Below are 27,350 nucleotides of genomic sequence, written 5' to 3' on the forward strand. Positions count from 1 at the left end.
CCCCATCCCGATCCCCCCTCCCACCTCCCTCTCCACCCGACTCCTCTGGGTCCTCCCAGTGCACCAGGTCTACTTATTTTCTAATAGTCTTTTTTTGTACTTAGTATAAACTTGGCTCTGGAGACACGAAGATTAGGGGGAAGAAATTGTCCTTAGTGTGTTAGGCTTTTCTTGACATTCTCTCTGTGTGTGTTGTGTTGTATGTTTTGGGGGCCTTTTTTGGGGGGGGCCTTTTAATGCAGCTTCCAGGCCACAGTGCAAAGGACTTTTTTTTTTTTTTTTTGAAGAACACATTACGTGTATTTTCTGTGACTTGCATTTTGAGCCATCCAGAGTGTCCTCAAAGGCACAGTTGAAAACAATAGTTTTACAGAACTGTGGTCGAATAAGCTGTCAGAGTACCCGGCCTCCAAAGCATCCTGCCCAGGGCCCCTGGCCACAGGCCGCTTCTTAGGCCTGGTTGGCGTCCTGAACTGTGTCGGGATGGTTGATAACATCTTCTGGAACCACTCAATTTGGGCCTGGTTGTCTAAGGCCCAGCCCTGTTTCCCTGTGATTCTAACAGATTTGAGAACCGAGAGACTCGGGCTGTTTCTAAGAAGACACAGTAGCCCGCTTCTCTCAGGCTCTTTCTTTGTAAGTGGGTTTTACCTTTCTGAGCCTTCACCCCACCTACCCAGGCCTTGGGTCTCCCTTCAGACCAGAAACAGCCCCATAACAGCTGATGCTTTCGTGGCTCACAGAGGTAGCATGCATCTTGTGGGCAGGCACTTCAGACGTGGTCGTGGGCCCCCGTCAGCCTTTCTGATGCTCCTTGTGGGCTGATGGGCAGTGGCGGAGATTGGCCTGGGGGACCGCGTCAGCCGCCAGGCACCGGCCGTGGTTAAGCCTCGGCACTGACGGGGAGGCCCCTCCCCTAGGTCCAGGAGTCCGTGGCCAGCTGCTTGCCGCCCCTCGTCCCCGCCATCAAGGAGGATGCAGGGGGTATGATCCAGAGGCTGATGCAGCAGCTGCTGGAGTCAGACAAGTATGCCGAGCGCAAAGGGGCTGCGTACGGGCTGGCGGGCCTGGTGAAGGGCCTGGGCATCCTGTCGCTGAAGCAGCAGGAGATGATGGCCGCACTGACCGATGCCATCCAGGACAAGAAGAACTTCCGCCGCCGGGAGGGTGAGTGTCTCCAGGCTTAGCTCTGCCCAGTGTGGGCGGGCAGCGCCCCCTCCCTGCCCTGGCTGCCCAAGGAGGGAACCTGGCTTTTCCTCCCCTGCCAAAGGCCGGTGTCGGGGTGTGTGCTGCTGTGAGCTGTTCCATCCTGGCCACGCCGGCGTGGCCTGGGCGTCCTCGTTTCTGACTCTGCAGCACCCTCAGTTGAGGGAGACGGTGCCATTCTCACTGGTGGTGCTTCCTGTTCTCGCCTCCTTTCTGCTCAGGGCGGGCAGAGGGTGCTGCTCCCTCCTGGGCAGCCGCTGTAGCCCCCCAGCTGCCCTGAGCGTTTCCAGAGGGTGAGGAGGGGGCGAGTAGCTTGTCTCGTGGCTGCCCTGTCCCCAGAGGACGTCCCGATCCCAGCCTCACTGCACCCCTCACCCTGCCACCTCCAGGAGCCCTCTTTGCCTTCGAGATGCTCTGCACCATGCTGGGGAAGCTCTTTGAGCCGTATGTGGTCCACGTGCTGCCTCATCTGCTGCTGTGCTTTGGGGATGGGAATCAGTACGTGCGGGAGGTAAGTCCTGAGACTGCGTGGGGCGGAGGTGTGGGGAGGCCTGCCCCACAGGAACACCTCTGCCCACCCCTCGGGTGCCGGTCACCGTGCAGACTCCCCTGGTTCCCAGTGCAGTACTGAAGCCTGGTGAGGTGAGAAACCGCGTCCCTCGTGTCAGTTGCCTCTGCGGGCTGGGGCCCGGCGTCTGACATGGTAGACTCCCGGTGAGCGATGATCACCGGGGGGCGCACGGTCCAGCCTTAGGCCTTGACCCTGGCGTGCCTGAGAAGGCCCCTGAACGTCTTTTCTCCTCCCTCGAGGCTGCAGATGACTGTGCCAAGGCTGTGATGAGCAACCTGAGTGCTCATGGGGTGAAGCTGGTGCTCCCCTCCTTGCTGGCTGCCCTGGAGGAGGAATCCTGGAGAACCAAAGCCGGTGAGGCTGCTCCCTTGGTGCCACTGTCTCAGCTTCCTGTTCTGAAGAGCTCCCTCCCAGGGGTGCAGAGACGCTGCTCTTGTCCTGTGTGCATCCCCCCCACCCTACCGCCCAGGGGCGAGGCCGGGGCTCTCATCAGGCGGCTCGTTTCTGTAATAGTTTGTTCACTTTCGTGCAAGAAACAGGCCTGTGACAAGAGCCACAGACTTAAGTCAGGAAATCCCAGAGCTCTAAAGTTGGTCTGTGGCTAGGTCTTTGAGTCTAAGCCCTCTTCCCCTGTTAAGCCCTCTTTTTAAAATACAGTCTTATTTGGAATCCTAATTTGTAAAACGGAGCTGCTCTGGTTTGGGGAGGGTCAACGTCGGTCGGGGCTTCCCCCTTGGTCCTTCAGGCTTTGCCCTACGTCTTGAAAACTCACTCTCTTATTCAGTGGGTGAGTGGATGGAGGACAGAGAAGCTCAGTGAACTGACCTGGGGACACTGCCAGCTCTAGGCCAGGTCTGGCCTCTGTCCCCACCACTGCCCAGCTTCTCACCCGGGCTCCCCTGGCTCAGCCGGCCTCAGGTGCATCTTGCTCACTTGGCTGGAGCCAGGCCCTGTGCCCTCCCCCTCAGGGAGGAGCAGGCCGCTTCTCCCCTGCCCAGGCAGCCAGCCCGGGCAAACTGCCAGCCTTTGGCCCATGATTTCACGCGGGCGTGTGTCTGCCATCTGCAGGGTCGGTGGAGTTGCTTGGGGCCATGGCCTACTGTGCTCCGAAGCAGCTGTCGTCTTGCCTACCCAACATCGTGCCTAAGCTCACAGAGGTGCTCACCGACTCCCACGTCAAAGTGCAGAAGGCCGGGCAACAGGCGCTCAGGCAGATCGGCTCTGTCATCAGGAACCCAGAGATCCTGGGTACGTAAGGCCTGTCCCACGAGGGCGCGGGCCCTGCTCCTCCCTGCACCCCTGGATACTGCGGGGAGCATGTACCCGTTCAGCACAGGCCCTCTGAGGACAGAGACAGTCGCCCTGAGATAACCTTTAAACTCAGGGAAGCCCTTTTCCTACGATAATCAGTGGAAAATAGCTTGGAAGTGGTCTGTTCTCCTCTTGGTCTGGAGCAGTCATTGACCACAGAGGTGGGGAAACTGAGTTGTTGGCCCAGAGGCAGCTTGACTCTAAGGGAGCCTTGAGATCCGCAGAACTGAATGACAGGCTGTGGATCACAGCAGCAGCACCCCTCAGAGGGGTTAGGTTCCAGGGGACTTTCTGTTCATGCTCATTCCAGGAGACCTGTGATGGAGGGAAGTTTAGGGAGCTTACTCTTTAGCATAGCTGTTTCTTGAGTGATTAGGAAAGACTGATTTCTAGAAATAAACTCCAACCAGCTATGTTGACTTGCAGCACCATACTTGTTAAATTTTAAGCTTCAACTTAGGACACTGGTGCCCATTCAGTGCGTTTCAGCCTGAGTATTTTCAGACTTGATTTTAATCAGAAAATGATGAGGTTTTACAGGAGGAACAGGTAGATGTGGGTTTTGTTGTCATTCTTTACAATGTCCAACAGCCCTGGGGATTTCTAAGGCCCAGAACAGTCTTATCTCTTATCAAATGAATGCCTTCATTTTGGGAATCCAGCGTGGGCCCTTTTATCTTTTTTTTAAAATTGCAGTGTAATTTGCATAAAATTCACTTTTTACAAATGTACACCTTAGTGGTTTTAGCATCTTCACAAAATTATGTAAGTATCACCACTGTCTAGTTCTGGGGCACTTTCATCGCCCCAGAAAGGAACCCCACCCCCATTATTAGGTTTCACTCCTCATTTCCCCTTCTGCTTCTAGCCCCTGATGACCACTAGTCTATTTTCTGTCTCTGAGTTTGCATATCTGGACATTTTATGGAAATAGCATCATACACTATGTGACCTTTTATGTCTAGCTTCTTGTGTTTAGCACTATGTTTTCAAGGTTCATCCACATTGTAGCATCTATCAATATTTCATTCCTTTTTATGGCCTAATAATATATCTCATTGTATGACTGTACCGTTTTGTGTATCCATACATCAATTGATGGATGTTTGGGTTGTTTCCACTTTTTGGTTTTTAATGTTACTACGAACATTTGTGTCCAAGGTTTTATTTGATTTTTGTTTTTGTAGACATGATTTCAGGTTTCTTGGTTAGATACCTAGGAATGGAATAACTGGGTCATGTGATAACTCTTTACCTTTTCTAGGGAACTGCTAGATGGTTAACCTGGCGGCTGTACCATTCTTGACATTGTCGGTAGCTGTATATACACAAACACGCGTTCCAATTGCCAACACTGTTTCCGCCTATCTTTGTGGTTACAGAAATCCTAGTGGGTATGAAGTGGCATCTCACTGTGGTTTTGTTTTGGCCATGCCACAAAGCGTGTGGGATCTTACTTCCTCAGCAAGGGATCGAACACGTGCCCCCTGCAGTGGAAGCACAGAGTCTTAACCACTCATTGTGGTTTTGGTTTGCATTTCCCTAATGACTAATGACGTGGAACGTCTTTTCAGGGGGTTATTTTTCATTTGCATATCTTCTTTGGAAAACTGTCTATTCAAATCCTTTGCCCGTTTTTAAATTGGGCTATTTTTTTTTTAAATTGGGGGTGGGGATGGGGCACCACTCTGCGTGGCTTGCTGGTTCTTAGTTCCATAAGCAGGGATTGAACCCGGGCTGCAGCAGTGCCGAGTTCTGACCACTAGACCGCCAGGGAATTCCCTCAAAACTCTTGACCGGTGTGTATCTTGTTAGTGGTTGAATTCCCTGGTCTTGTGGAAAGATGAGCCAGGTACCTCTCTTGGAATTCCTTCTACTGGGCTGATGGTGCTGACTTTGGAGAGCTCATTTTATCTGAGGCTGCTCTGAGCGTTGTATACCTCACTCCCACCACTGGTTCAGGGGGCCTTTGTCGTCTCCAAACGGTTTTTTTCAAAAAGCCACTTTGGGTTGTTATAGCTTACAGAGTAAGATCCACGTTGCTAAGTGGCCTCCCCTGGAGGCCTAGCTGGGGCTGCAGCTCAGGGCCACTGAAGCTAGCCAGCAGGCACCCCACCAGCCACAGCTCTGCTGTGCAAGGGGGTGACAGCTGCCGCCCCCACGCTGCTTCCTCCTGGGGAGCAAGAATAGAATTGCTTTTTGCAGACAGGCTGGCTTCCTCACCTGGTGACTTGTGGGGCTCTCGGGAGAGGGCCCCTGGCCTCCTCCTCTTCTGATCCGTCTAGTGCTGGGGCTCTGGCAGCCGCCCCACAGACTTGCCCCCAGCTGCCTCTCTTTTGTCCGGACATGCAGCCATCGCCCCAGTCCTGCTGGACGCCCTGACAGACCCCTCCCGGAAGACCCAGAGGTGCCTGCAGACCTTGCTGGACACCAAGTTCGTCCACTTCATCGATGCCCCGTCCCTGGCCCTCATCATGCCCATCGTCCAGAGAGCCTTCCAGGACCGCTCCACGGACACGCGGAAGATGGCCGCCCAGATCATTGGCAACATGTACTCGCTGACCGACCAGAAGGTGCGGGCCTGTGGGGGCTCACGCAGGGCAGCCCAGTGGGCGCTGGCTCAGGGCACGTGGTCCCTGCCGACAGCAGGCGCGGGGCGGCTTGGGCATTCGATCCATGATGGCATCAGGGCAGAAATAGACCTTTTGGGGTAGAGGGTGGAAGTCTGAGCTCTCTGCACATCTTGGAGAGCGTAGCCACACAAGTCTTAATTAGCCCCACCCCTAGATGAGGCCCGTCCCCGTGAACTCCTTTTACAGACTGATGGGGAGGAAAGGTCCAGCCTGGCCTTTGACTTTTCAGGGGTGTTGGGAAAGTGGCTGCCACTTTGATTGCTGGCAGTGTCTTCTTCTCATAAGCACTGGCTTCTGTGAGCTTCTCAGGAAATTAGCCTAGTTTGGGAGATCTGCTCTGTTTACTCATGCCCAGAGGCTGATGTGTGTGCTCTTAATACCACAGCTCTGATTTGCTTGCTGAGGCTACAGGCACCAGAGATAAAGTGGAAAGTTAGGTCAATCCTAGGAAATTTGGGAAATTGGAAGTTGGAAAATCAAAACATTTTACCCATAGCCCTCCAGAAGCCTAGACAATTATGTTTTAAAATTACGTTTAAAAATGACATTTCTGAACATAAATGTATGTCCAAGTTATAACGAGTTATTCATAAAACCGGGTCTTAAATAGTTACATAACATTCCAACAAGTTTATATACCGCAACTTACATAATTCTATTGTCGGTCACATAGTGTCCAAGGTTTCTTGCTATTTTAAATGATACTGCAGTGAACATAAGGTTCTTTCTATATTTAAAACTGTTTCTGAAAGTCGGGTGCTGTATCAAGAGACATAAACCTTTTAAGGTAAAGATTGTGCAACTCTGAAAGGAAAGTGCTGAGAGAACCTTGTGGATGCCCGAGGCTGGGCAGCCCTCAGTCCCAGGAGGAGGAAGAGCTCTGAATGGCAGCTGGGGGCTCTCCACCTCCTGAGGAGGGCCTGGGGTCCCTCGGAGGTTTTTCCGAGCAATCACACAGGGCCTTCAGGGAACCAGGGGGATGGAGGGGGTTCTCTACCCCTGTGAGCACTCCCAGTCAGCAGAGCGGGGTGGTCAAGATCCACCCAGGAACCGGTCTGGAGAAAGCGGGCCTCAGGCCTCCCCTGAGTCACTCATTCCGTCTTTGCAGGACTTGGCTCCTTACCTGCCAAGCGTGACGCCTGGTCTGAAAGCCTCTCTCCTGGACCCTGTGCCTGAGGTGAGTCTGAGAGGGAAGGGGGCGGGAGCGCATGGTTTTAGCCCCACCCCAGACAACCGATTGCTAAGAAGCCAGAAAAGCTGGGTTTGCATCCCTAGGGCAGAGGACCCTAGGGACCCCTCCTCACTCCTGTGTGGTCACATCTCCTCACCTTCCCTGCTCTTGGTTGCCTGACAGGTACGGACAGTGTCTGCAAAGGCGCTCGGGGCCATGGTCAAGGGCATGGGGGAGTCGTGCTTTGAGGACTTGCTGCCGTGGCTAATGGAGACACTGACCTATGAGCAGAGCTCTGTGGACCGCTCAGGCGCCGCGCAGGGTGAGGCAGGGTGGGCCTGGGGGCCAGACCTGGGAGGCGCTCTGCGGGCCCTCGGGTCCTGTGGGCTCACTCTGTCCCTTTCCTGCAGGGTTGGCCGAGGTCATGGCCGGCTTGGGGGTGGAGAAGTTGGAGAAGCTGATGCCAGAAATTGTGGCTACAGCCAGCAAAGTGGACATTGCCCCCCACGTCCGAGACGGCTACATCATGATGTTCAACTACCTGCCCATCACCTTTGGGGACAAATTCACTCCTTATGTGGGGCCCATCATCCCCTGTATTCTCAAAGTAGGCACCAGTGCCCTCACTGAGGATAGGGCCTAGGGTGGGGGCCAGGACACACGCTCTATCCTGGGGGGCTCGGCCTCTCTGCCAGATGCGGCTGGGTGGCAGGAGCCCTCATCCTGCTCTATAGGGAGTTGCGTTTCTTCTTGGGTCTGGGTGCTTAGGGGGCAGCAGGTCTGGCTGACACCCCCTCTGTGCACAGGCTCTTGCTGATGAGAACGAGTTTGTGCGTGATACTGCCCTGCGTGCGGGCCAGCGGGTCATCTCCATGTATGCCGAGACAGCCATCGCCCTGCTGCTGCCGCAGCTGGAGCAAGGCCTCTTTGATGACCTCTGGAGAATAAGGTAAGAACTCAGGCAGAAAGACCCAGTGGCCGTAACTTTGTGTTTGGGGAACTTTCTGAGAAATGAGGGCTTCCCGGGTGGCACTAGTGGTGAAGAACCACCTGCCAGTGTGGGAGATCTAAGAGACATGGGTTCAATCCCTGGGTCAGGAGGAACCCCTGGAAGAGGAAATGGCAACCACTCCAGTATTCTTGCCTGGGAAATCCCATGGACAGAGGAGTCTGGTGGGCTGTGGTCCATAGGATCACAAAGAGTCAGACACAGCTGAAGTGACTTAGCACACACACATGCATGCACTGAGAAGTGAAAAACAGATTGTTGCCAAAATCTCTCAACTTTTCCAGATCCTCATTTTTCACCATTTGGTAACTCTCCAGTTTCCTACAGCAGTGTCTGTAATTCCGATTCTCTTCTAAGATGTTCTTTCTCTTCAGTCCTTCAGTTTGTATCACAGTTTTAAATGTGAGTGCTTTCTCATCTGGAAATTCTCCTTCTAGGATTTCATTTCAGGGGCATATTTAGTCAAGTGCTTAAAGATGTATTTAGAAGGTGTGTGTTGCGATACTGCTTATCATTTGAAAACCTGGAGGTAGGTTTGAAAAAGTCAGGTAGCACGTCTACACCATGAACTTTGATCCGGCCGTTACGAAGAATGGTGTAAGGACCACGTCCGCTGACACAGAACGCTCCTCAACCTTCTGTTGGGTGGGGTGGTGTGGGCCGCGGCCGGGTCATGTGCAGGCCCACTTCGCACATCCTGTGTGTGGGAGGGGTGTCTGTGTACAGGGTGATTGATGTGCACACGGGTGTCACCGGAGTGTCGGGATGGTGGCCTGGTGCTGGTAGTCTGGGCGCTTGTTTACTCTCTCTTTCTTTATATTTTTTTGTATTAATTGAATTTTCAGTTTGAATATGACTGTTAGTTTTATAATTATTCATTCAAAGAGAAACAGTTTCTCCTAGGCCTCTCATTACGTGGTGTTCTGATGATCTGCATTCCTGGATTCCCTGCTCATACTTCCTTCCCTCTGTGTTCTGTTTCTCTTTAATAACTTTTATTATAGAAATATTCGTATCCACTTTAAAAAATAGCTTATTCTTTTCCATTATTAAAGTAATGTTAATTAGTGCAAAACTTGGAAGGAACATATGTGGGAGAGTGTCAAAAAATGACTATCATTTGTGACCTCTCGCGTTCTAAGAGAACCACCACCAGTGTTTGGGGTTCGTTTCCTTTCAGTCTCTTTTTCTGGCTGGTGCTTGGCCGAGACTTCCTCCTCCGCCCGTGTGACTCTGTTCTTGGCCTCCTCAGGTTCAGCTCTGTTCAGCTCCTTGGCGATCTCCTGTTCCACATCTCAGGAGTCACTGGGAAAATGACCACAGAAACTGCCTCAGAGGATGACAACTTCGGAACCGCTCAGTCCAACAAGGTGAGCAGCCCCAGGTGCCCTTCCTCCCTCTGCTGCCGGTGGGGCGACTCACTGGCACGCACACCGTGGGGGCTTCACCACCTCTCATTCTTGGCTCCCTTCCTCCACTGCAGGCGATCATCACTGCCCTGGGGGTAGATCGACGGAACCGGGTGTTGGCGGGGCTGTACATGGGCCGCTCGGACACCCAGCTGGTGGTGCGGCAGGCCTCCCTGCACGTCTGGAAGATTGTGGTCTCCAACACCCCCCGCACCTTGCGTGAGATCCTTCCCACCCTCTTTGGGCTCCTGCTGGGTTTCTTGGCCAGCACGTGTGCGGATAAGAGAACGGTAAGTGTCCCGGGCCTGGCTTCTGACCACATAACCCTGATGCCTCCTTTCAGAGGCTAGAAAGCTGGGTCTGCAGAGAATGGGAGAGCAGTGGGGTCCACCATCTAGCAGGGGAGCTTTTATTTACTTAGTTAAGAAATATTTCTTGAGCATCTACCATGTGTTAAGCAGGGGCCTAGGACCTTGTAGAGAAGAAAGGCGACCCTGTGGAGCTGCCGTCTGGCAGAGGAAACGGATGTGAATCAAACAGTCACACAAACAAGGGGAAAATGCAACTATGGCGAGTGCTACGTGGCACTGCCAGTGCTTACACCACGTCAGTCAGCTGGGGGGCTCAGAGAAGGCTTCTCAGAAAAAGTGATGTTTGAAGACGAGCGATGAGTAAGCATCAGCAGGTGAGGAGGTTCAGGACCAAAGGATCAGTGCTTGAGACACCAGGACTGGACACGCCCAAGCCTTGAGGTGGGCAAGGAATTTGCCCGCAGCAGGGGCTGAGCAAAGGCCAGGGCAGCTGGAGGACGGCCCCCAGGGCCAACTTTTCTGCCAGTCCACTCCCAACCCCCACCCCCGGCAAACAGATTGCATAATTGGCTCTGAAGAAGGTTTGCACACAGCCTCAGAGGAGATGGGTCTTTTTCCCTGAAAGTTGTGATTACAAACCCAGCTCTCGTTTCCTGGGCAAGAGCATGAGGGTTAAGTGACTTCCAGGCCACAGTTTTCAACTCAGGGGTATCAGCCCTCTGCTGGACAACATGTGTTGAGTTTCTCGTTCATCCATAAGGTGCCGACTCTTTAGGCTGTGTAGGCCTGTGTGACGCAGAGAGAATTTTATTTTGTGGTGTTTTGCAAGCACCCTGGGGGCTCTTCACAGGATAGGGCATTGGGGAAAGTTAAGTCTGGCTCAGATAACGTCTGGGAGGTCCGGGGGCCCTCATTCTGGAGTGGCCCACTGGGTGTCCCGGGTCTGCAGGGAGTCCCTGTCCTGACTTGAGCTCTGCCTGGCAGATCGCAGCCAGAACGCTGGGAGATCTCGTCCGGAAGTTAGGGGAGAAAATCCTGCCGGAGATCATCCCCATCCTGGAGGAAGGCCTGAGATCTCCCAAGAGTGACGAGAGGCAGGGCGTGTGCATTGGGCTGAGCGAGATCATGAAGTCCACCAGCCGGGACGCGGTGAGCATCTCCTCAGGGCCTGCAGGCCTGCCCCCACCCCTCTCAGAGGGCGAGGGGGTGGGACATGGTGAGCATCTCCTCAGGGTCCACAGGCCTGCCCCCCACCCCTCTCAGAGGGCCGGGGGGTGGGGGCTCCTGGAAAAGCTGCTCCATTAATGACAATTCACCCTCAGGGACACGCCATCCTCACTCCAGAGGGTGCTGTGGGCAATGAGGTACTGACGGGGCCACAGCACTCTGGGCTTTCTCACCTCTCAGCTTTCCCATCAGTTCATAGGCTAAGACCTCAGCAATTTAGAGGCCTGGGGTGGCTTTTGGAGATTGAGACAATCTTTCTCTCAGCACTTCTGAGGTGGCTTCAGGTTAATCCTTTTGTGTCAGTGTATCAGTTCAGTTCACGTGTGTGGTGTGCTTAGCCGGGAAAGGAGGTGCGTGTATGTGAGAAGTGGAGGGTGGTGGGGAGCAGGAGGGCGTGGGGTAGATAAGAGTGAGCACCTGGTGGGTGGAAACGCATCGTCTCCAGCAGTTAGATTGTTTCCATATAGCAACAGTGAAGGGGGTTGGAGTCTTTCACCAACCCTACTTTTTCTAATTGAGCTTCCAGACATCCCGGGGGAGTAGGTTGAGCATAGGCATAGAGCTCTAGACTGGGATGAAAGCACCAAAGTGAGGAGTGGATAGCGGGTCAGAGATGCGAGCGTGTGGCCAGTTGCTCAGCCTGAGGAGCCTCATCTGATCCTGCGTGTGTCAGTACATGTGTGCCATTGGGGGTTTTAATAGCTGCATTTTTCAGAGAAAAAATTCTGTAAATTCTGTCATCAAATAGGACTGTGATTAATTAAATAGGTAGTGCCCCAAAGCCTGAGGCCTTGCCCATGGCATGGCCACCATATTCAGATTCGGTTCTTAGAGTCGGGGGGGGGGGGGTGTTGCTTTGGTGGAGTTGGTTACGGAGAGCACAGAGCAGTTGTTGGCCCCATTGTAGACCCAGAGGCTTCATAAGGGAGCAGGTATTTGAGACTTGAAGAAGGACTTGGAGTTTCCCAAGAGGATGAACAAAGGAGCCTGGGGAGTGGGGACCAGGTCACTTGGGGCCTCGCCGTGGGAAGGAGTTTGGCATTCCCATGAGAGACCAGAGTATCTGGGGAACTTGCCAAAAGAAAATTAAGACTATTAACTGTTAAGTCCATGTCTCAGTTGGTAAAGAATCTGCCTACAATGTGGGAGACTTTCTGCAACACAGGAGGTGCAGGTTCCATCCCTGGGTTGGGAAGATCCCCTGGAGAAGGAAATGGCACTCCACCTGAGTATTCTTGCCTGGAAAATCCCATGGGCAGAGGAGCCTGACAGATTGCAGTCCAGGGAGTCTCAAGAGTCAGACGTGACTAAGCAACACCACCACCACCACTGGGGGAAGGCTCCTCAGGGGCAGATCACATATCCTGTCTGCTTTCTTATACTTGCGCATTTCCACAGAAACCAGCTGAGTGAAAAGTCTAGACCCGGCAAGAGTCCAGGAAGCCTGCCTAGGCCGGGGTCCTCACCGCCCCCATCCCCCACTGACTTCCCCTCCCTCCATCACGTCAGGTTCAGCACTCTCATGCTGTTGCAGGTGCTGTATTTCTCTGAATCCCTTGTGCCCACGGCGAGGAAGGCCTTGTGTGACCCGCTGGAGGAGGTCAGAGAGGCAGCGGCCAAGACCTTCGAGCAGCTGCACTCCACCATCGGCCACCAGGCCCTGGAGGACATCCTCCCATTTTTACTGAAGCAGCTGGTGAGTGGGTCTGCCTCACCCCTGCCAGGAGGGCTTCCATCATCTCCGTGGAGGCCGCACACCGGGGCTGACTCTGTCAAGGCAGCCAGTGCGGGCCCCAGAGGGAGTGGGTGTATAGAATGGCATTGACTCTGGGGGGCCGGTGGGGGGTGTCGGGGCTGGGGAGGTCCAGACTGAGGAGGCAGGGAGGAGAGCGGCTCCCAGGCGTCACCCCATGCCCCTCTGCAGGATGACGAGGAGGTGTCCGAGTTTGCCTTGGACGGTCTGAAGCAGGTGATGGCCATCAAGAGCCGTGTGGTGCTGCCCTACCTCGTGCCCAAGGTAAGTCCCCACACGTGGCGACCCTCTCTAGCCCAGCAGCCACAGCCACGTCACCCTCCCCGGGTCTACGTGAGGACCAGCTCTGAACCCGGATGCTGGGGGAGGCTGGCGACTCTGCAGAGGGACGGGATCTCCCAGAGCCCAGCGCCACAGCTAGCTCAGGGCAGCCCCCACTGAGCTGATGGTCATTGCCCTGCAGCTGACGACCCCGCCTGTCAACACCCGGGTCCTGGCTTTCCTTTCGTCTGTGGCGGGTGATGCCCTGACGCGTCATCTTGGCGTGATCCTCCCGGCGGTCATGTTGGCCCTGAAGGAGAAGCTGGGGACTCCAGACGAGCAGCTGGTGAGGGGCACGGTCACCCCTGCGAACTCTTATCCATGTCCTGTCCCATCCTGGAGGCGCGTGCTCAGCCGAGGTGTCGCCTTTGCTTTTAGGAGATGGCCAACTGTCAGGCTGTGATCCTGTCGGTGGAGGATGACACCGGGCACCGGATCATCATCGAGGACCTGTTGGAAGCCACCCGTAGCCCCGAGGTGGGCATGAGGCAGGCCGCGGCCATCATCCTCAACATCTACTGCTCGCGCTCCAAGGCGGACTATACCAGCCACCTGCGGAGCCTGGTCTCAGGTCTGATCCGCCTCTTCAACGACTCCAGCCCTGTGGTTCTGGAGGAGAGCTGGGATGCCCTGAATGCCATCACCAAGGTGAGGGGATGCTGGACCACCTCTGGTGAAAGACAGTTCCGGGCGTTTCTAAGACCAGATGCTGTCGGCCAGCTTCAGCATCTGTCGATGTGTGGCCAGTCTTGCCTGTACTCCCGCCCACACCCTTCCTTCCCTCTGCTGTACTGTTTTGAAGGCGTCTTGAGAGGGCTTGACTTGAACCCTGATATCCTCTTTGCTTTTCCCTGGTGTCCCACAGAAACTGGATGCGGGCAACCAGCTGGCCCTCATTGAGGAACTGCACAAGGAAATCCGGTTCATAGGAAATGAGAGCAAAGGCGAGCATGTGCCAGGCTTCTGCCTCCCGAAGAAGGTGAGCCAGGGCCCTGGCAGGGCCCCGCGGGCGTGTGGCCCTCCTCCGCCTTCCCCCAGGCCCCCGTGCTGTGTGCTGCTCCACGGAGTGCTCTAGGTGCTGTTGCACATCTCCACGGACAGCAATCCGCTTCCCCACGGTGGCCCCGCGGGGACGGGGTCAGAGTTCACCACCTCGTTTCAGCTGTGGAGGTCGCCTCAGAGCAGCTGAGTGACAGGCCTGCAGGGACTCTGCTCTCGTCACTGTCAAGTCGAGGAGACTGTTCCCCAGCCAGCACCCTCTCAGGCCACGACCCTGCCCACCTGACTCGGTCGCTCACGGAGTTGAAGAGAGGGTGGCCGAGAGGAGCTCCTGGCTTCGGGTGGGGGACACCCCGGCCCAAGACCTTTGTGATTTGACTCTCAGGTGTGGTTCTCTTGTCAGGGGGTAACGTCCATCCTTCCAGTGCTGCGGGAGGGGGTCCTGACTGGCAGCCCGGAACAGAAAGAGGAAGCCGCCAAAGCGTTGGGCTTGGTGATCCGTCTGACCTCGGCGGATGCCCTGCGGCCCTCGGTGGTCAACATCACCGGCCCTCTGATTCGCATCCTGGGGGACCGGTTCAGCTGGAACGTGAAGGCGGCTCTGCTCGAGACGCTCAGCCTCTTGCTGGCCAAGGTGAGGACTGACAGGTTCACGGTCCACTCGGGTCTTGGAGCACAGATCTGCGCACAGGAGGCTGGCACGCGGTGTGCCGCGCAGGCAGGTGGCAGCTCAGCGTGGGAATCGGCAGAGCAGAGGGGACGGAGACCTTGGACTCCAGGCTCACCACACGTGGTGAAGTCCAGGCCACCACCTGGCAGATGTATGGCCAGAGTGACCTCAGAAGGTCGTGCAGCTTCGGAGCTGCTCCTTCACTTGTGTTTTGAGGGTACAACACTGCTTGTCTCTCAAAGGGCTGTGAGATACGGGGCTCAGGCGAAATAACATCTAACAACACGTTCTAACTCAACACACCAGCGTGTGTGTGTCTGATAATTGCTTTTATTAGAGTGGTTCAAAGAACAAAATCCAGGGCCACGTGACTACAATAGAAACCTTGTTCACATACATTTCCCATCTTTATGACCACCTCATAAAGGGAGATGAAGAGAATCTGAGGAGAGAATGCAAAGGAAGTCCGGGAGCACCTGCAGTAACTTTAGTTTTTGCCCAGAGAGTCAGGAGCAAAGCAACACATTAACTGTTTCTGATAATGTCCAGGCTAATAATTAAAGCCTTTAGGTTTAGAGAGTTATAAATAGCCAAGATTTATTTTGTTTAAAAAAAATCTTGTGGTTTGGACACAAAAGCTTAAGAGAGTTGTAGCTCTTTCCCTTCTGGGAGAAAAGTATGGGGGAGCAACTTTCCAGCTAAAAAACGGGACTGTGAGCATCAGCCTCATTCTTTTGGAAATTGTCTTTTCTTTTTTCTTTTAAATTAAGTATCATCTTTGCCTTCCCTTCTGTGCCGTTCTTGTGTGTGTGTGTGTTTTAATTCTGTGTCCTGGAGCCTTTCCCTCCTGGAGTTTGTCCCACAGCCCGTGAGCCAGGTGTCACCGTGGGCGGGTGGCTCTCACCGTAGCTTTGCTGGTTTTACTCTGTGGTCTGCTTCCCAGCAGCCTGCCAGCCCCGACCCCAGCGTCTCTAGACCCTAAAAGGCATTGAGTCTGCAAACAGCTTCTGTGATCTCCCCTTTTAGCCTTGAGTAGATCTCTCCTCTGGGACCCATCTGTAGTTAGTCACAGACGTGCGTCTCTTCCTCCATGTGGTCAGGACTCAGGCTGGATTGTCGGTGCGTGGGTGCCCGTGTGTACGGGGATGACCTCCCGAGGGCGCCTGTTCTGTAGGATAGCGCAGTAGGTGGCACCAGGCCTGTTTACCTGTCTTTGCAGAATGTTCTTCCACGGTACTGACAGGTCTGCTGGCCCACTCTGTAATGTATTCAGAGCCGGGGTTTTGAGTCACTTGTCCACATGGACAGAGCTCCCCTAAGCCGAGCTGACGGCTCCCAGCTCGCAGGAAGCTGGAAACAGAAGAGGAGGCTGAGGGGACCCTCTCTGCTGGGCCCCCCCATCTTGCGGCGCCGCTACTCCTGGCCTGAGTGTGGAGCCGCGCGGGTTCGGGGTGCTCTGTTTTCCTGCCTGTGGTGCCCTGTGGTGCCCTGTGGCCCGCACTCCCTCTCAGCCAGGCTCTGGGATGGGGGTCTCTCTGACAGGTCGGGATCGCCCTGAAGCCCTTCCTGCCCCAGCTGCAGACCACCTTCACCAAAGCCCTGCAGGACTCTAACCGTGGCGTGCGCCTGAAGGCCGCTGACGCACTGGGAAAGCTCATTTCCATCCACATCAAGGTGGATCCTCTCTTCACGGAGCTGCTGAACGGCATCCGGGTCATGGAGGACCCGGGCGTCAGGTGAGGCGCTGGTGCAGGGAGAGCCATGGCCGTGGGGTGGCCCAGCCCTGCCTGTGCGTTGGGAACACGGGTGGAGGAGAGCCGGGTTTGAGTCGGGTGCGTTGGTTCTGCAGGGACACCATGCTGCAGGCCCTGAGGTTTGTGATTCAGGGAGCGGGGGCCAAAGTGGATGTGGTCATCCGGAAAAACATCGTCTCGCTCCTGCTGAGCATGCTGGGACACGACGAGGTACCGCCGCAGGTGGACGCGGGGCGCGCGGGCTGGGCTGGTTTCCCTTCCCTGGGCTGGTGTCTCTGCCTCCTTAGTCAGGAATGATCATCACTGCTGAAGTTCGTGCCACTCTGTGGTTTGCCCCACCTCTGGTCGTGTGGGAGACAGGCACCTAGTGTTGATATGGACAATGTATCGTATAGATAAGGGAAGCTAAGGTTTCTGAAGTCCCAGGTCTCTCGTTCATTTGTTCTCCAGTCTTAAACAAGTCGCTTCCCCCATTCTGCCCCTCATTCCCCCAGTTATAAAATGAAGAGTTTCGCTTTTTGGTTCGGGAAACATTTGCTGATGTGCAGAGCCTCGCCCAGAGGTGAATGAAGCGTGGGCACAGCCCCTAGGAAAGTGTCGTGTGTGTCCGGGCGGGCTGCTCAGCAGTTTTTGTGAGGGGCAGACTGACCTGGGGCCGGGCCCTAGCACGTGGTAGAGTGAGAACTGGGGCTGAGCCCGTGACTCCTGGTTCTCTGTCCCAAGGCCCTTCCTGGTCCTGTCTGCAAGCATCTGTGAAGTACCAGTTGGCTGCCTTGCACTCTGCTGAGCCCCGAAGCGGTTGAGTCTTTGAGAAGGATTTTCTCTTTCTCCTTTGACAGACATCTTTCTGCCATGTCGCCAGATTGATGCTGTGGGGCTGATCTCTGGAGAGAGGCCTCGGGGTTCACATGGGGCCACACCTCGTTTGCCCATGCCCAGGGCCAGTTATCCCCCGCAGCTGAGGCCCTGGTCTTTTGTGGGGTGCAGATGGGAGCCTCTGTCTTCTCTTGGTCACAGTTTGTCAGGGCTTTTATAGGGCCACTCACAGTGAGAGCAAAAGTTAGTACGTAAACCAATTTGCATTTCACCACAATGGAGCTTAAAATAGACCCCTTTGAGAGAGTGGGTGTTGTGTCAGAGAGAGCCAGCTTTAGCCTCATGTGACACCTGGGAGTTCAGAAGCCCAGACTGCTGGCTGGCCACCTTCCTCCCCCTCAGAACTTCCACTGGATCAGAGGTGGCAATCCAGGGTGCCGGCCTGGCTCATGCCTCCCCACTGGCCCTTGAGGCCCTGGTTGGTTGGTCGGTTGTTTTGTTTGGGAGAGGCACGCCAAGTTGGCACTTTGAATACTATAGCACGTAACCCAAAATCCTCCGCACAGCATCCCCTAGTGAGCCAGCAGGGAGAGCGGCCAGGAAGCAATTACGTACAAGACTGGTTTTGACACAGAACCCTCAGCCTTTCCCTATTGCCTTGGGCCAATTAGAGCTTCAGTTTGACTTCCAGGACAGACCCACACAATGTTGGGGCAGCAGGGAGCCTCTCTGGACACAGGTGGACACATGAGAGGTTTGGGAGTGGGGTGGGGTGGAGTGGGGTGGGGGTGGAGCTCCCAGTGGTCCTCCAGCTGCCTTCCCTGAGGACTGTGGGCAGAGCTTGCACCCCTCCCCGCCTCACAGGGCTGTTGATAGTAACTGAGATAATAAACGTGAAGCATTCAGGCTTGTAAGAAGAAAGGTGCTATGTAAATACAGTTATTGTTGCCATTATGATGATGATCACCATATGCACATACGCTGGAGTTTTCTATAATTAAGTTAAGTGCTGGGTGTGTAATTTTTAACTCCGTGCCGGCGCCGAGTGGCATCCGCAGTGAGTGGCAGCCCTGCTCTGGCGGCGGGAGTGCGCGTGCCTGGAGGGAAGACTGGACTTGGCGTCCGCCTCCCTCCCACCCTGGTGCCCGCCAAGCCCATGTGGGCTAGCACCCTGGTTCACCACCTTCTCTACCCCATCAGGACAACACGCGCATCTCCTCGGCCGGGTGCCTGGGGGAGCTGTGTGCCTTTCTGACGGAAGAGGAGCTCAGCACCGTTCTTCAGCAGTACTTGCTGGGTAGGCCTCTTGTGTGCACTTTTCAGGGCCTCTGTGTCTCCCTCGCCCCTCAGATGGTCTTCTGGCAGCTGGACCACCCTCTCCTTGGAAATGTCAAAACAAAATGGAGTTTCCGGGAGTCTTGTAGCCTGGAGCGTCTCTGCTCTGAGGACGCAGCCGTGGTCGGGAGTGGCCTGTGAGGGATGGCCTCTCGGCGGCCACTTGGGGCAGGGAGGTCCGTGTGCAGGACTGGGGTTCCCACCAGGCTCTGAGCTGACACACGAGTCTCAGGTGGTGGAGGTGGGCTTCGCGGGTGGTAGACGGTGCAGGTCGACCTCCCTGTGTCCTTCTACCCAGCGGATGTGTCTGGCATTGACTGGATGGTTCGGCATGGGCGGAGCCTGGCTCTCTCCGTGGCTGTGAGCGTGGCTCCTGGCAGACTCTGCGTGGGCAAGTACGGCGGCGACGTCCAGGACATGATCCTCAGTAACGCCGTGGCGGACAGGGTGAGGCTTTGGGGCGGCTGGACCAGGTGGTCAGAGGCTCGCGTTTCACTTGCCAGTAACTTCCTGTGCCCTGGGGCCAGTGCTTGGTCTCCCTGGGCGCCAGTTTCATCATCTAAACAGTGAGGACTTGGGTTGGAGCATCCAGAGGTCCCTTCTAGGCCAGAAAGTCTCTGATTCTGTTCCTGGGAACTAGTGTCTCAGGCTTTGTTCACCTGTCCCACAGCCAGGCAGAGCCTCTTTGTGAGAGCCATCAAAGAGCCTTGGTGGTGATGTAGTCGGGGCTGGCGTGGGGACTGGTGGTGGAGAGCCAGGGTCCCCGGAAATGCCTGGGGAGGGGACGGTGCCTGGCCCTGCTGCCCCGAGGAGGGAGCCGGAGGCACCCCGTCTAGCTTTCCACTCACTTTCCAGATCCCCATCGCTGTGAGCGGGGTCCGGGGCATGGGCTTCCTGATGAAGCACCACATCGAGACCGGAGGAGGACAGTTGCCGGCCAAACTCTCCAGCCTGTTCATTAAGGTGAGCGGGGCAGCCTGGCTCGTGAAGAGGACTCATGACAGAAGACCCCGGAAGTGTGTTCGTGTGTTCCAGGCACTCTGAGGGTGGCCTGCAGGGCGGGGGTTCTCTGATCCCGTACGGCTGGGATGCAGAATGGTCTCTGGAAGACTGCCCAACTTTTCTTTTTTTTTTGCCTGACTTTTTGTCAGAGTCTCCCATAGATCCATGACCCCAAATCAAGTTAAGAACCTCTGTTTTAGGCATTCTTTCTAGGCACCCCAATTTTGCAGACTTTGGGACAGACCTGGATTCAAATTTATCTTCGCTCTCCTGCCTCCCTTTAGCAGCATGACAGTACTTAGCAGGCATGGCTGTCGTGGTGGCTGCAGGACCCACTTGGGAAAGCTGGGGAGCCTGGCAGAGGGGCCTCCAGCATCTGTGTGATAAAACACGCTGCTCAAATGCTGGTGTGCACACAGAACCAGAAACTGCACTTTAAGAAATGCGGCCGAGCCCTACACCCTGCCTTTGTAACCAGCCCCCGGGCAGTGTCAGTGGCCCGGTGCACTGACCTCACTCTGAGCAGTGTGGCTCCCACGGCTGCTGTCCCCACCCTGCAGACACCCGGAGAGGAGGGTGTGCGGGGCCCTGGTTGGACTGAGCCTGTGTCACCCCGCACGCAGCTATCCTCAGTGTTTATTACTGAGGACCTGCTGTGCGCCTGGCCAGGCTAGACCCTGAAGTACAGAGGTGAACGGGGCAGACAAGATCTCTGGAGGTGGAGGTACACAAAGGGCCTGTGGGAGGGCCCTCATCTAGATAGGGCTGTCGGGGAGATGCCTGAAGGCTGACATCTGAGCTGAGGCCTGAAGAATGGGAGGGGACTGACCAGGTGAGGATCTGCAAGCACGTCCCAGGCAGTGGGGCCTGCCAGCGCAGGGGTGTGAGGCAGGAAGCAGCGTGGGGCCTTTGAGGAAGTTGGAAGCCCGCGTGGGCTGAGTGCCGAGCCAAGGAGAGGGTGCTGTGAGATGACGTGGAGGAGGTAGGGTCCGAACATACCCGGCCACCCTCCCACAGTGGGGACCCCGCCGAGGGAGCAGGGAGTCAGGTCCCATGACAGGGGCAGCGTCAGGGCAGAGCCTGGGCTGCGGCGAGGAACAGGCTGAATGTGCCTGACGGAAGGCCCGTGCTCCTCTGCACAGTGTCTGCAGAACCCGTCCAGTGACATCAGGCTGGTGGCTGAGAAGATGATCTGGTGGGCAAACAAGGACCCGCTGCCTGCCTTGGACCCCCAGGCCATCAAGCCCATCCTGAAGGCCCTCCTGGACAACACCAAGGATAAAAACACCGTCGTCAGGGCCTACAGCGACCAGGCAATTGTCAACCTCCTCAAGATGAGGCAGGGAGAGGAAGTGTTTCAGGTGGGAGCCTGGGACTGGCGGGCCTCCCTATGGCTTCTGGGTGCTTGTCTTGTGGGCCTTCTGCATGATAGTGTTTAAGGCTTATACTCCGCCAACCCACAGGCCTGAGTGGTGACTGGTCTGGTGCCTGGAAATACATCCCTCTATTCCTGAGGTGTTCAGATTCCTTTCAACAGTAGGGCTCCTCCTTCAAGTAAAACCTCAGGTGGCTCCCAAACCTGTAACAGACCCCCCGGGCTGCCTGTTGGGGCCCAGAGTCCTGTCCCTCACCCCCTGCCTGCTGAGCCACCTTTAAAGCACTGAGCGCTCCAAGCCCCACTCCGTCCTCGCATCAGGGCATGAGGCCTGCATGTCTTGGCTGTGCCTGGATCACCCAGTCTCCTTGCTGTGCCAGGGTCCCCCTCAGTGGTTCTAGTTCTGGGTCCACATTCAGTGTTGTCTTTGATCGGAGAAATTGGAAGCCACATTTTCTGATTTTTGTCTCCTTGTTTCCCTCCTCCCCCCAGTCCCTCTGCAAGATCCTGGATGTGGCCAGCTTGGAAGTGTTGAATGAATGCAACCGGAGGTCTCTGAAGAAGCTGGCCAGTCAGGCCGACTCCACGGAGCAGGTGGACGACACCATCCTGACCTGACAGACCCAGGCCCGTCCGCTGGGCTCTGTGTCAGCATTTCAGCTCCACCTCTTTGTTCACTGTTTTCATTTTTGAAAATACATTTGTTCTGATGGGGAGCTTAGGAGATTGCGTTCCCGGAAAGTATTTTAATATATCAACAGACCACAGCCAAAGCCTTAAATCAAACCTACACACAACTGAAAATTGCCTCCTCCATCTCTCACCCTTTTCTTTGGAGAAGAGAAGAGAAAGCACAGGCGTGAGCCTCGCACAGTGGTCACCAGGAGCTGCTCGTCCACTCTGCGTGGCTGGGTCCGGAACACGAGGCTCAGACATCCGCCTCCTGGTCTCTTGTGCCAGAGCTCTGGCTCCAGGGCCAGCGCTTCCAACCTCTGCCTAGACCCCGAGGGGCACAGAGCCGCAGAGGCCTGCCGCGCACTGTCTCGGCGTGGCTTTTCCGCGTTGTGCAGCCCACCTGGATCTGACCCGTCAGGTGACAGGGGCAGAACCCACACAGCCCTAGTAGTTTGCAAGTTGGGGGAGGGGAGCAGGTTTAAACACAGGTAGTTTGAAGGAGGGATGTTGAATAAAGGCTTTGATTTGATCTTGATAGCAGATTCTTAAAAATCTCCAAACATCCACTAAACATGAAGCTTCGTGCATCAGGAGCAAGGCAAGGCCTCATGCAGCTGTCCCCGTGAGCACAGGCAACTAACTCTCTGGTTTCCGGGCGTCTCCTGCTCTCTGAAGTCCCGTAGATACCTGCAGCCATGTCTTCTGAGACCAGATCTCAAGAGGGCTGCAGTCAGGCCTGAGATCTCACTGGTGTAGAGATCCCAGGGGTCAAATCAACCACCTCCCTGCTCTGTCCTGACTCAGGTAGGCAGCTTCTGAGAGGCGAGTTTTACAGAGAAAGTCTTCCCTTCTGTGGAATAAGAACAAACCACATTCCTGTAATCAGAATTGCGAGAGGAAACCAAAGTCGCAGTTGAGCATCTGCCTCCTTTATGAATGACTTCCTTCCTCCTGGTTCTTAGAAGGCTCGTGATCCAGGCGTCCTGTCTGATGGAGCCTGCCCCTCCGGGCCCCAGTGACGCAAGTGTTCCTGGGCTGTTTTCTCTGGTCACAATACGGAACAAAACTTGTACCAAAATGAGTATGAGCTGTAAAAGGAAGAAAAAAAATGAAACATGGTGAGAGCAAGCTCATGTTATAAAAGGCCTGAAGTATTATACCAAAAAACAAACAAAAGCGAGGCTTTGCCTATTAATAATGCAGCAGAGGTAGAAAGTAACCTTGTGACTCAGCACTTCTGATGAATAAGACAAGGTGACCTCTGAGGTGCTTGCTGTCTGCCTGAGCCTTTTGTGTCACAGGACTTCCTATTTTCTTGCAACAGATGTGGTCTCCACTGGCTCATTGGAACTGTAGAGTCCCAGGGCTGGAAGGGACCTTGAGAGGGCAGCTGAGCCAGTCCCCACAGCCAAAGCAGCCAGTGGTTACAGCTTTGGTAGCCATGGTAACTGTTCTCTGCTCCTGGGATTCAGATGATCGCTGGCAGGCTCCCAGCTGCCTGGGGCACATGTCCAGCAAGCCAGTTGCAGCTGCAGTCACCTCTGCCAGTCAGCCCTGGGGAGGCAGGTGAAGTTCTCATGGGAGGGGTTGTGGTCTGGGAAACCTCTTTTAAGCCCCCAAGGTAAGTATTCAGTGCTTCCTCCAGGATGTTAGAGCAGACACTTGTGTCCATCTCTGGTGTGCCGTGCCCAGTCTGAAATCGGGAGGAGAGCCTGATGTACTTAACAGCTGGGGGACTCTTAGTAAGCAAAGTCCAAACCTGCCTGGTGGCTCAGACAGTAAAGAATCTGCTCATAATGCAGGAGACCCGGGTTCAGTCTCTGGGTCGGGAAGATCCCCTGAAGAAGGGCGTGGCTACCTACTCCAATATTCTTGCCTGGAGAATCCCACGGATAGAGGAGCTTGGCGGGCTACAGTCCATGGGGTTGCAAAGAGTCAGACATGGCTGAGCAACTGACACTGAAATTTTCAAAGGAAAAACACCAGGTTCCCATTCAGAGACTGGAGGACAATGAGATCTCTCTATTCAGGATGGATGGACGGATGAAGGCTGATTGACAGAGATGACTCAGTCCTGGAGTGCACTGACTTGCATCCCCTGAGTCTGGAAGTGGGCTGCAAAGGGCTTTCACAGTCATGCCAGTGGAGCCGGTGAAGGGGACCCTGCCAGCCCACAATCACTGAGGTCCTGAAGACAGCTGCCCAGACTGAAAACCCTGGAGGAGAAGGTGCTTGGCAGCAGAGAACGAAGCCATCTGCCCTGGTGGTTGGTAGGGCTGTTAAGCCTCAGAGGAGTCACCCAGCCTTTCTGGGCCAGTTTTCTCATCTGCAAAAGGAGAAATTTGGAATGGAAGCTCTCCATATGTCTTAAAGTTATCCTTTAGGGGTTAATAGTAATTATAACAGGTGACGTTTGGCTTTTTTTCTCCCACTTAACACACTCAACCTATGGAGTCGGTTCTCTAGTTACGACTTTTTTCCTGAGGAGGAAATTGAGGCAGGATAGTCTTAAGTGGCGCCAGAGCCATTCGTGTCCTTAGCCTGTTTCTTCCTCCTGCTGTGCTGGCTAGCTGGGCAAAAGCCTTGTCACTGTCACTCTATAGACTGGTTCCTGCAGGCCTCTCGTCCTGCAGCGCACGAGGTGAAGTGCTGAGGCAGCTCCAGGTGACTGGCCACAGGCCTGAGCCATACCTCACCCTGCGTACAGGACACTTCCTGTTCTTTGAAAAGACGCCTTTCTGAGACTTTGTGAGAGAGGGAACCCCTATCTTTGTCTGCCATGTGTTAGAAGGGCAGTGACAAGATGGTGTGCCTTTAGCTAATCTGGAGAAAACTAAATAGTGTTCTCAACCCTTTAACTCTGGGGGCCTCTGGAATCTTGGCGTTGAAACTGTTTTAAAATGTGGGGGAATATGTCATTGTTCACGTCCCTTGTCGTTGCCTTCATCCCACTGCTGGGATGCTGGAGGGCTTGGGAGGGGGCAGGGGACCTTTAGAGTCAACACTATTTTATTGGTAGGGATTTGGGGACATGATTACTGAGAGTGGATGTCAAAACGAGATAGGCGGTTGGGGACTTTTTTTTCTAACTAGGGTTCTGTGTGGACCGGTCTTTAACTGCTCCAAGCCTTTCTAAATAAGAGCAATAGGAAAAACAGGAACCAGCCTAACTTAAAGATCTAGGTTCTAAGATATTTTTAAGGAAACACAGCTGTTTCTTTAAAATTCTCGTACAGAGCACCCTGGTGGAGCCGCATGGACTTGGAAGTCAGGTTTAAACCTTGACTGCTTCATGTTAAGCCAGAGCATGTCCCCTAACCTGTATGAGATCGTGTCCTCGCCTGGACAGTGATAGTCCAGCCCCTCAGGCTGTCTGGAGTGGGTGAGGTAACGCGCTCCGTACATGGCAGGCCCTCGAGAGGTTCTGCATCCATGGATGGTGTGAGTAAAGTGAGGTGTGTGGACAAAGGGACTGAAGCGTGGCCACTTAGTGCTCTGATCTGGAGGGTAACCATGGGCCCAGAATTTGCAGGTGTTAATTTTTTTAGCCCAAGTTTTGAAAAGCCATCAACCTAGAGTCAGATCTTTCCGGCAGATTGATTACTGTGTTTGAATGTAGTCTCAAACACTGAAGAGAGGCATGTAAGCACGTGGACAGGTCTTCACTGTGCCTGGGCTGGACAGCAGTCCTGTCGTTGCTGAAGCAGGAGAGGCTGGGAGCCAGCCCGTTTTTTTATGAGGAGAAATGCTGGACGGGATGAGTTACAAGCTGGAATCAAGACAGGAGGGAGAAACATCAACAACCTCAGATGTGCAGATGATACCACTAATGGCAGAAAGCAAAGAGGAACTAAAGAGTTTCTTGATGAGGGTGAAGGAAGAGAGTGAAAGAGCCAGCTTAAAGCTCAATATTAAAAAAACTAAGATCATGGCATCTGGCCCCATTACTTGATGGCAAATAGAAGGTGAAAAGGTGGAAGTAGTGACAGATTTCCTCTCCTTGGGCTCTAAAATCACTGCAGATGGTGACTGCAGCCATGAAGTCAAGAAATGAGTGTTTCTTGGCAGGAAAGCTATGACCTAGACAGTGTGTTGAAAAGCAGAGATATTATTCTGCCAACAAAGGTCCATATAGTCAGGGCTGTGGTCTTCCCAGTGGTCACATATGGTTGTGAGAGCTGGACCATAAAGGCAGAGCACCAAAGAATTGATGCCTCCGAACTGTGCTGGTGGAGAAGACTCCTGAAAGTCTCTTGGACAGCAAGGAGATCAAACCAGTCAATCTTAAGGAAAATCAACTCTGAATACTCATTGGAAGGACTGATGCCGAAGCTGAAGCTCCAGTATTTTGGTCATCTGATGCGCACAGACAACTCATTGGAAAAGTCCCTGATGCTGGTAAAGATCGAGGGCGGAAGAGGTGTCAGAGAATGAGATGGTTGGATGGCATCACTGATGCAATGAACATGAACTTGGGCTAACTTCAGGAGATGGTGAGGAACAGGGAGGCCTGGCGTGCTGCAGTCCATGGAGTTGGAAAGAGTCAGACAGGACTGGATAACTGAGCAACAACAAAACTGAGGTAGGGAAGGAAGGGAGCGTCTCTTAAGGTATGTGGCCAGTTGGCTGCAGAACTGGAAAAGCAAACCCACATTTCTTGATTCTGTGGTCACCAAGCCCCGGGGTCATACTATAAAAATACTTTTGAAAGGCGAATTTAACAAACAAGTCAAGTTCTTGGCATGTGGTTCTGTGAAGTGAGTGGGTTTCACTTTTTAGAAGAGGTGGAGCCCAGTTGTTTCACTGGGCGGTTCTGAGCTGCCAGGAGGGTTCCCTGCAGGCTGCCCCAGTGGAAGGTAGGTGTTGATCCTAACAAAGCTTAGGAAACTGGAAAAACTAGTCCAAAGATTATCAGCTCAGTGGGATTTCTGGGTGAGATTCCTGAGTGTGTGTGCATGGAAATACCAGTTCACTTTGATGCTTCTCTGAGGGCTGGTTGAGATGGCAGCTGGGTCACAAACTACCATTTAGACTCATAAAGAAGGGAAGTGGGACGCTTGGGGTACTGCAGTATTTAACACAGTGTTTCTCAAGTCTTTCAGCCCCAAGACTCCTTTACACTGTGAAAAATGACAGCGTACCCCCAAAGAACTCTTGGTTATATGTAACTTGCCTACTGATACTTACCATCTTAGAAAAATGGTCAACTTTAGAAGCTCCATTAATTCACCTAAAATAAATCTGTTACACATAAGCATAGATAATCATATAACAAATGTTAAGTTTGAGGAGAGCAGCACTGCTTTGCATTTTTGCATGCCTCTGCATTTCTGGATTCTCACGTCTGCTGGTGCATTCAGTCTACTGTGATGTCCCATGTTGTGCAGGCCCAGGGAGACTCCAACATGCACTCTTAAAGAATGAGTGGAAAAGGCAGATGACATCTCAGTTTTGTGAAAATGTTTCAGCTTCACAAATCCTTTGAGTCTCACAGGGAGCCTTGGTGTCTCTAGACCGCAGTTAGGAAATTCTGATCGAATCTTGAAGATGGGAGAAAAATCCTACTTATAATGGGAGGGGGCCTGACCCTGAGTTACAGTAAGAGACCCCAAATTTGGTCCACACCTCACAGAAAGTAAACTTGAGAAAGTTCAATCAGGTTATTTCTGAGGCTCCTAACTCTAAATTCTAGGTGTGGCTTCACTTTAACTGAATGGAAACCAAGTGCCTACTGTGTCCAGGTCCCAGTGGGTATCAGGATGGTCCCTGCGATCTAGGGGCATCATGTCTACTTGATGGGGA

The 27,350-nt window shown here is 54.1% G+C and overlaps 1 protein-coding gene across 1 annotated transcript in view; it reads left to right on the plus strand.

Moving 5' to 3' along the window:
- The window catches only part of GCN1 (GCN1 activator of EIF2AK4), a 54,212-nt gene extending 32,135 nt beyond the window's left edge, over window positions 1-22,077 (plus strand). Inside the window, exons 34-58 of the mRNA XM_065904921.1 lie at window positions 921-1,167; window positions 1,596-1,717; window positions 2,017-2,131; window positions 2,846-3,025; window positions 5,441-5,661; window positions 6,830-6,898; window positions 7,076-7,214; window positions 7,303-7,499; window positions 7,699-7,841; window positions 9,154-9,271; window positions 9,385-9,600; window positions 10,606-10,770; window positions 12,383-12,544; window positions 12,773-12,865; window positions 13,065-13,208; window positions 13,301-13,570; window positions 13,788-13,901; window positions 14,325-14,555; window positions 16,134-16,327; window positions 16,441-16,555; window positions 18,362-18,458; window positions 18,795-18,943; window positions 19,352-19,459; window positions 20,641-20,859; window positions 21,366-22,077. Of these exons, the coding sequence (XP_065760993.1) occupies window positions 921-1,167; window positions 1,596-1,717; window positions 2,017-2,131; window positions 2,846-3,025; window positions 5,441-5,661; window positions 6,830-6,898; window positions 7,076-7,214; window positions 7,303-7,499; window positions 7,699-7,841; window positions 9,154-9,271; window positions 9,385-9,600; window positions 10,606-10,770; window positions 12,383-12,544; window positions 12,773-12,865; window positions 13,065-13,208; window positions 13,301-13,570; window positions 13,788-13,901; window positions 14,325-14,555; window positions 16,134-16,327; window positions 16,441-16,555; window positions 18,362-18,458; window positions 18,795-18,943; window positions 19,352-19,459; window positions 20,641-20,859; window positions 21,366-21,491 (3,954 nt within the window). The 3' untranslated portion in view covers window positions 21,492-22,077. The remainder of the gene's footprint in view (window positions 1-920; window positions 1,168-1,595; window positions 1,718-2,016; window positions 2,132-2,845; window positions 3,026-5,440; window positions 5,662-6,829; window positions 6,899-7,075; window positions 7,215-7,302; window positions 7,500-7,698; window positions 7,842-9,153; window positions 9,272-9,384; window positions 9,601-10,605; window positions 10,771-12,382; window positions 12,545-12,772; window positions 12,866-13,064; window positions 13,209-13,300; window positions 13,571-13,787; window positions 13,902-14,324; window positions 14,556-16,133; window positions 16,328-16,440; window positions 16,556-18,361; window positions 18,459-18,794; window positions 18,944-19,351; window positions 19,460-20,640; window positions 20,860-21,365) is intronic.
- The last annotated feature ends 5,273 nt before the right edge of the window (window positions 22,078-27,350 follow it).

Source organism: Muntiacus reevesi, chromosome 13, assembly GCF_963930625.1.
Source record: "Muntiacus reevesi chromosome 13, mMunRee1.1, whole genome shotgun sequence".
NCBI lineage: Eukaryota > Metazoa > Chordata > Mammalia > Artiodactyla > Cervidae > Muntiacus > Muntiacus reevesi.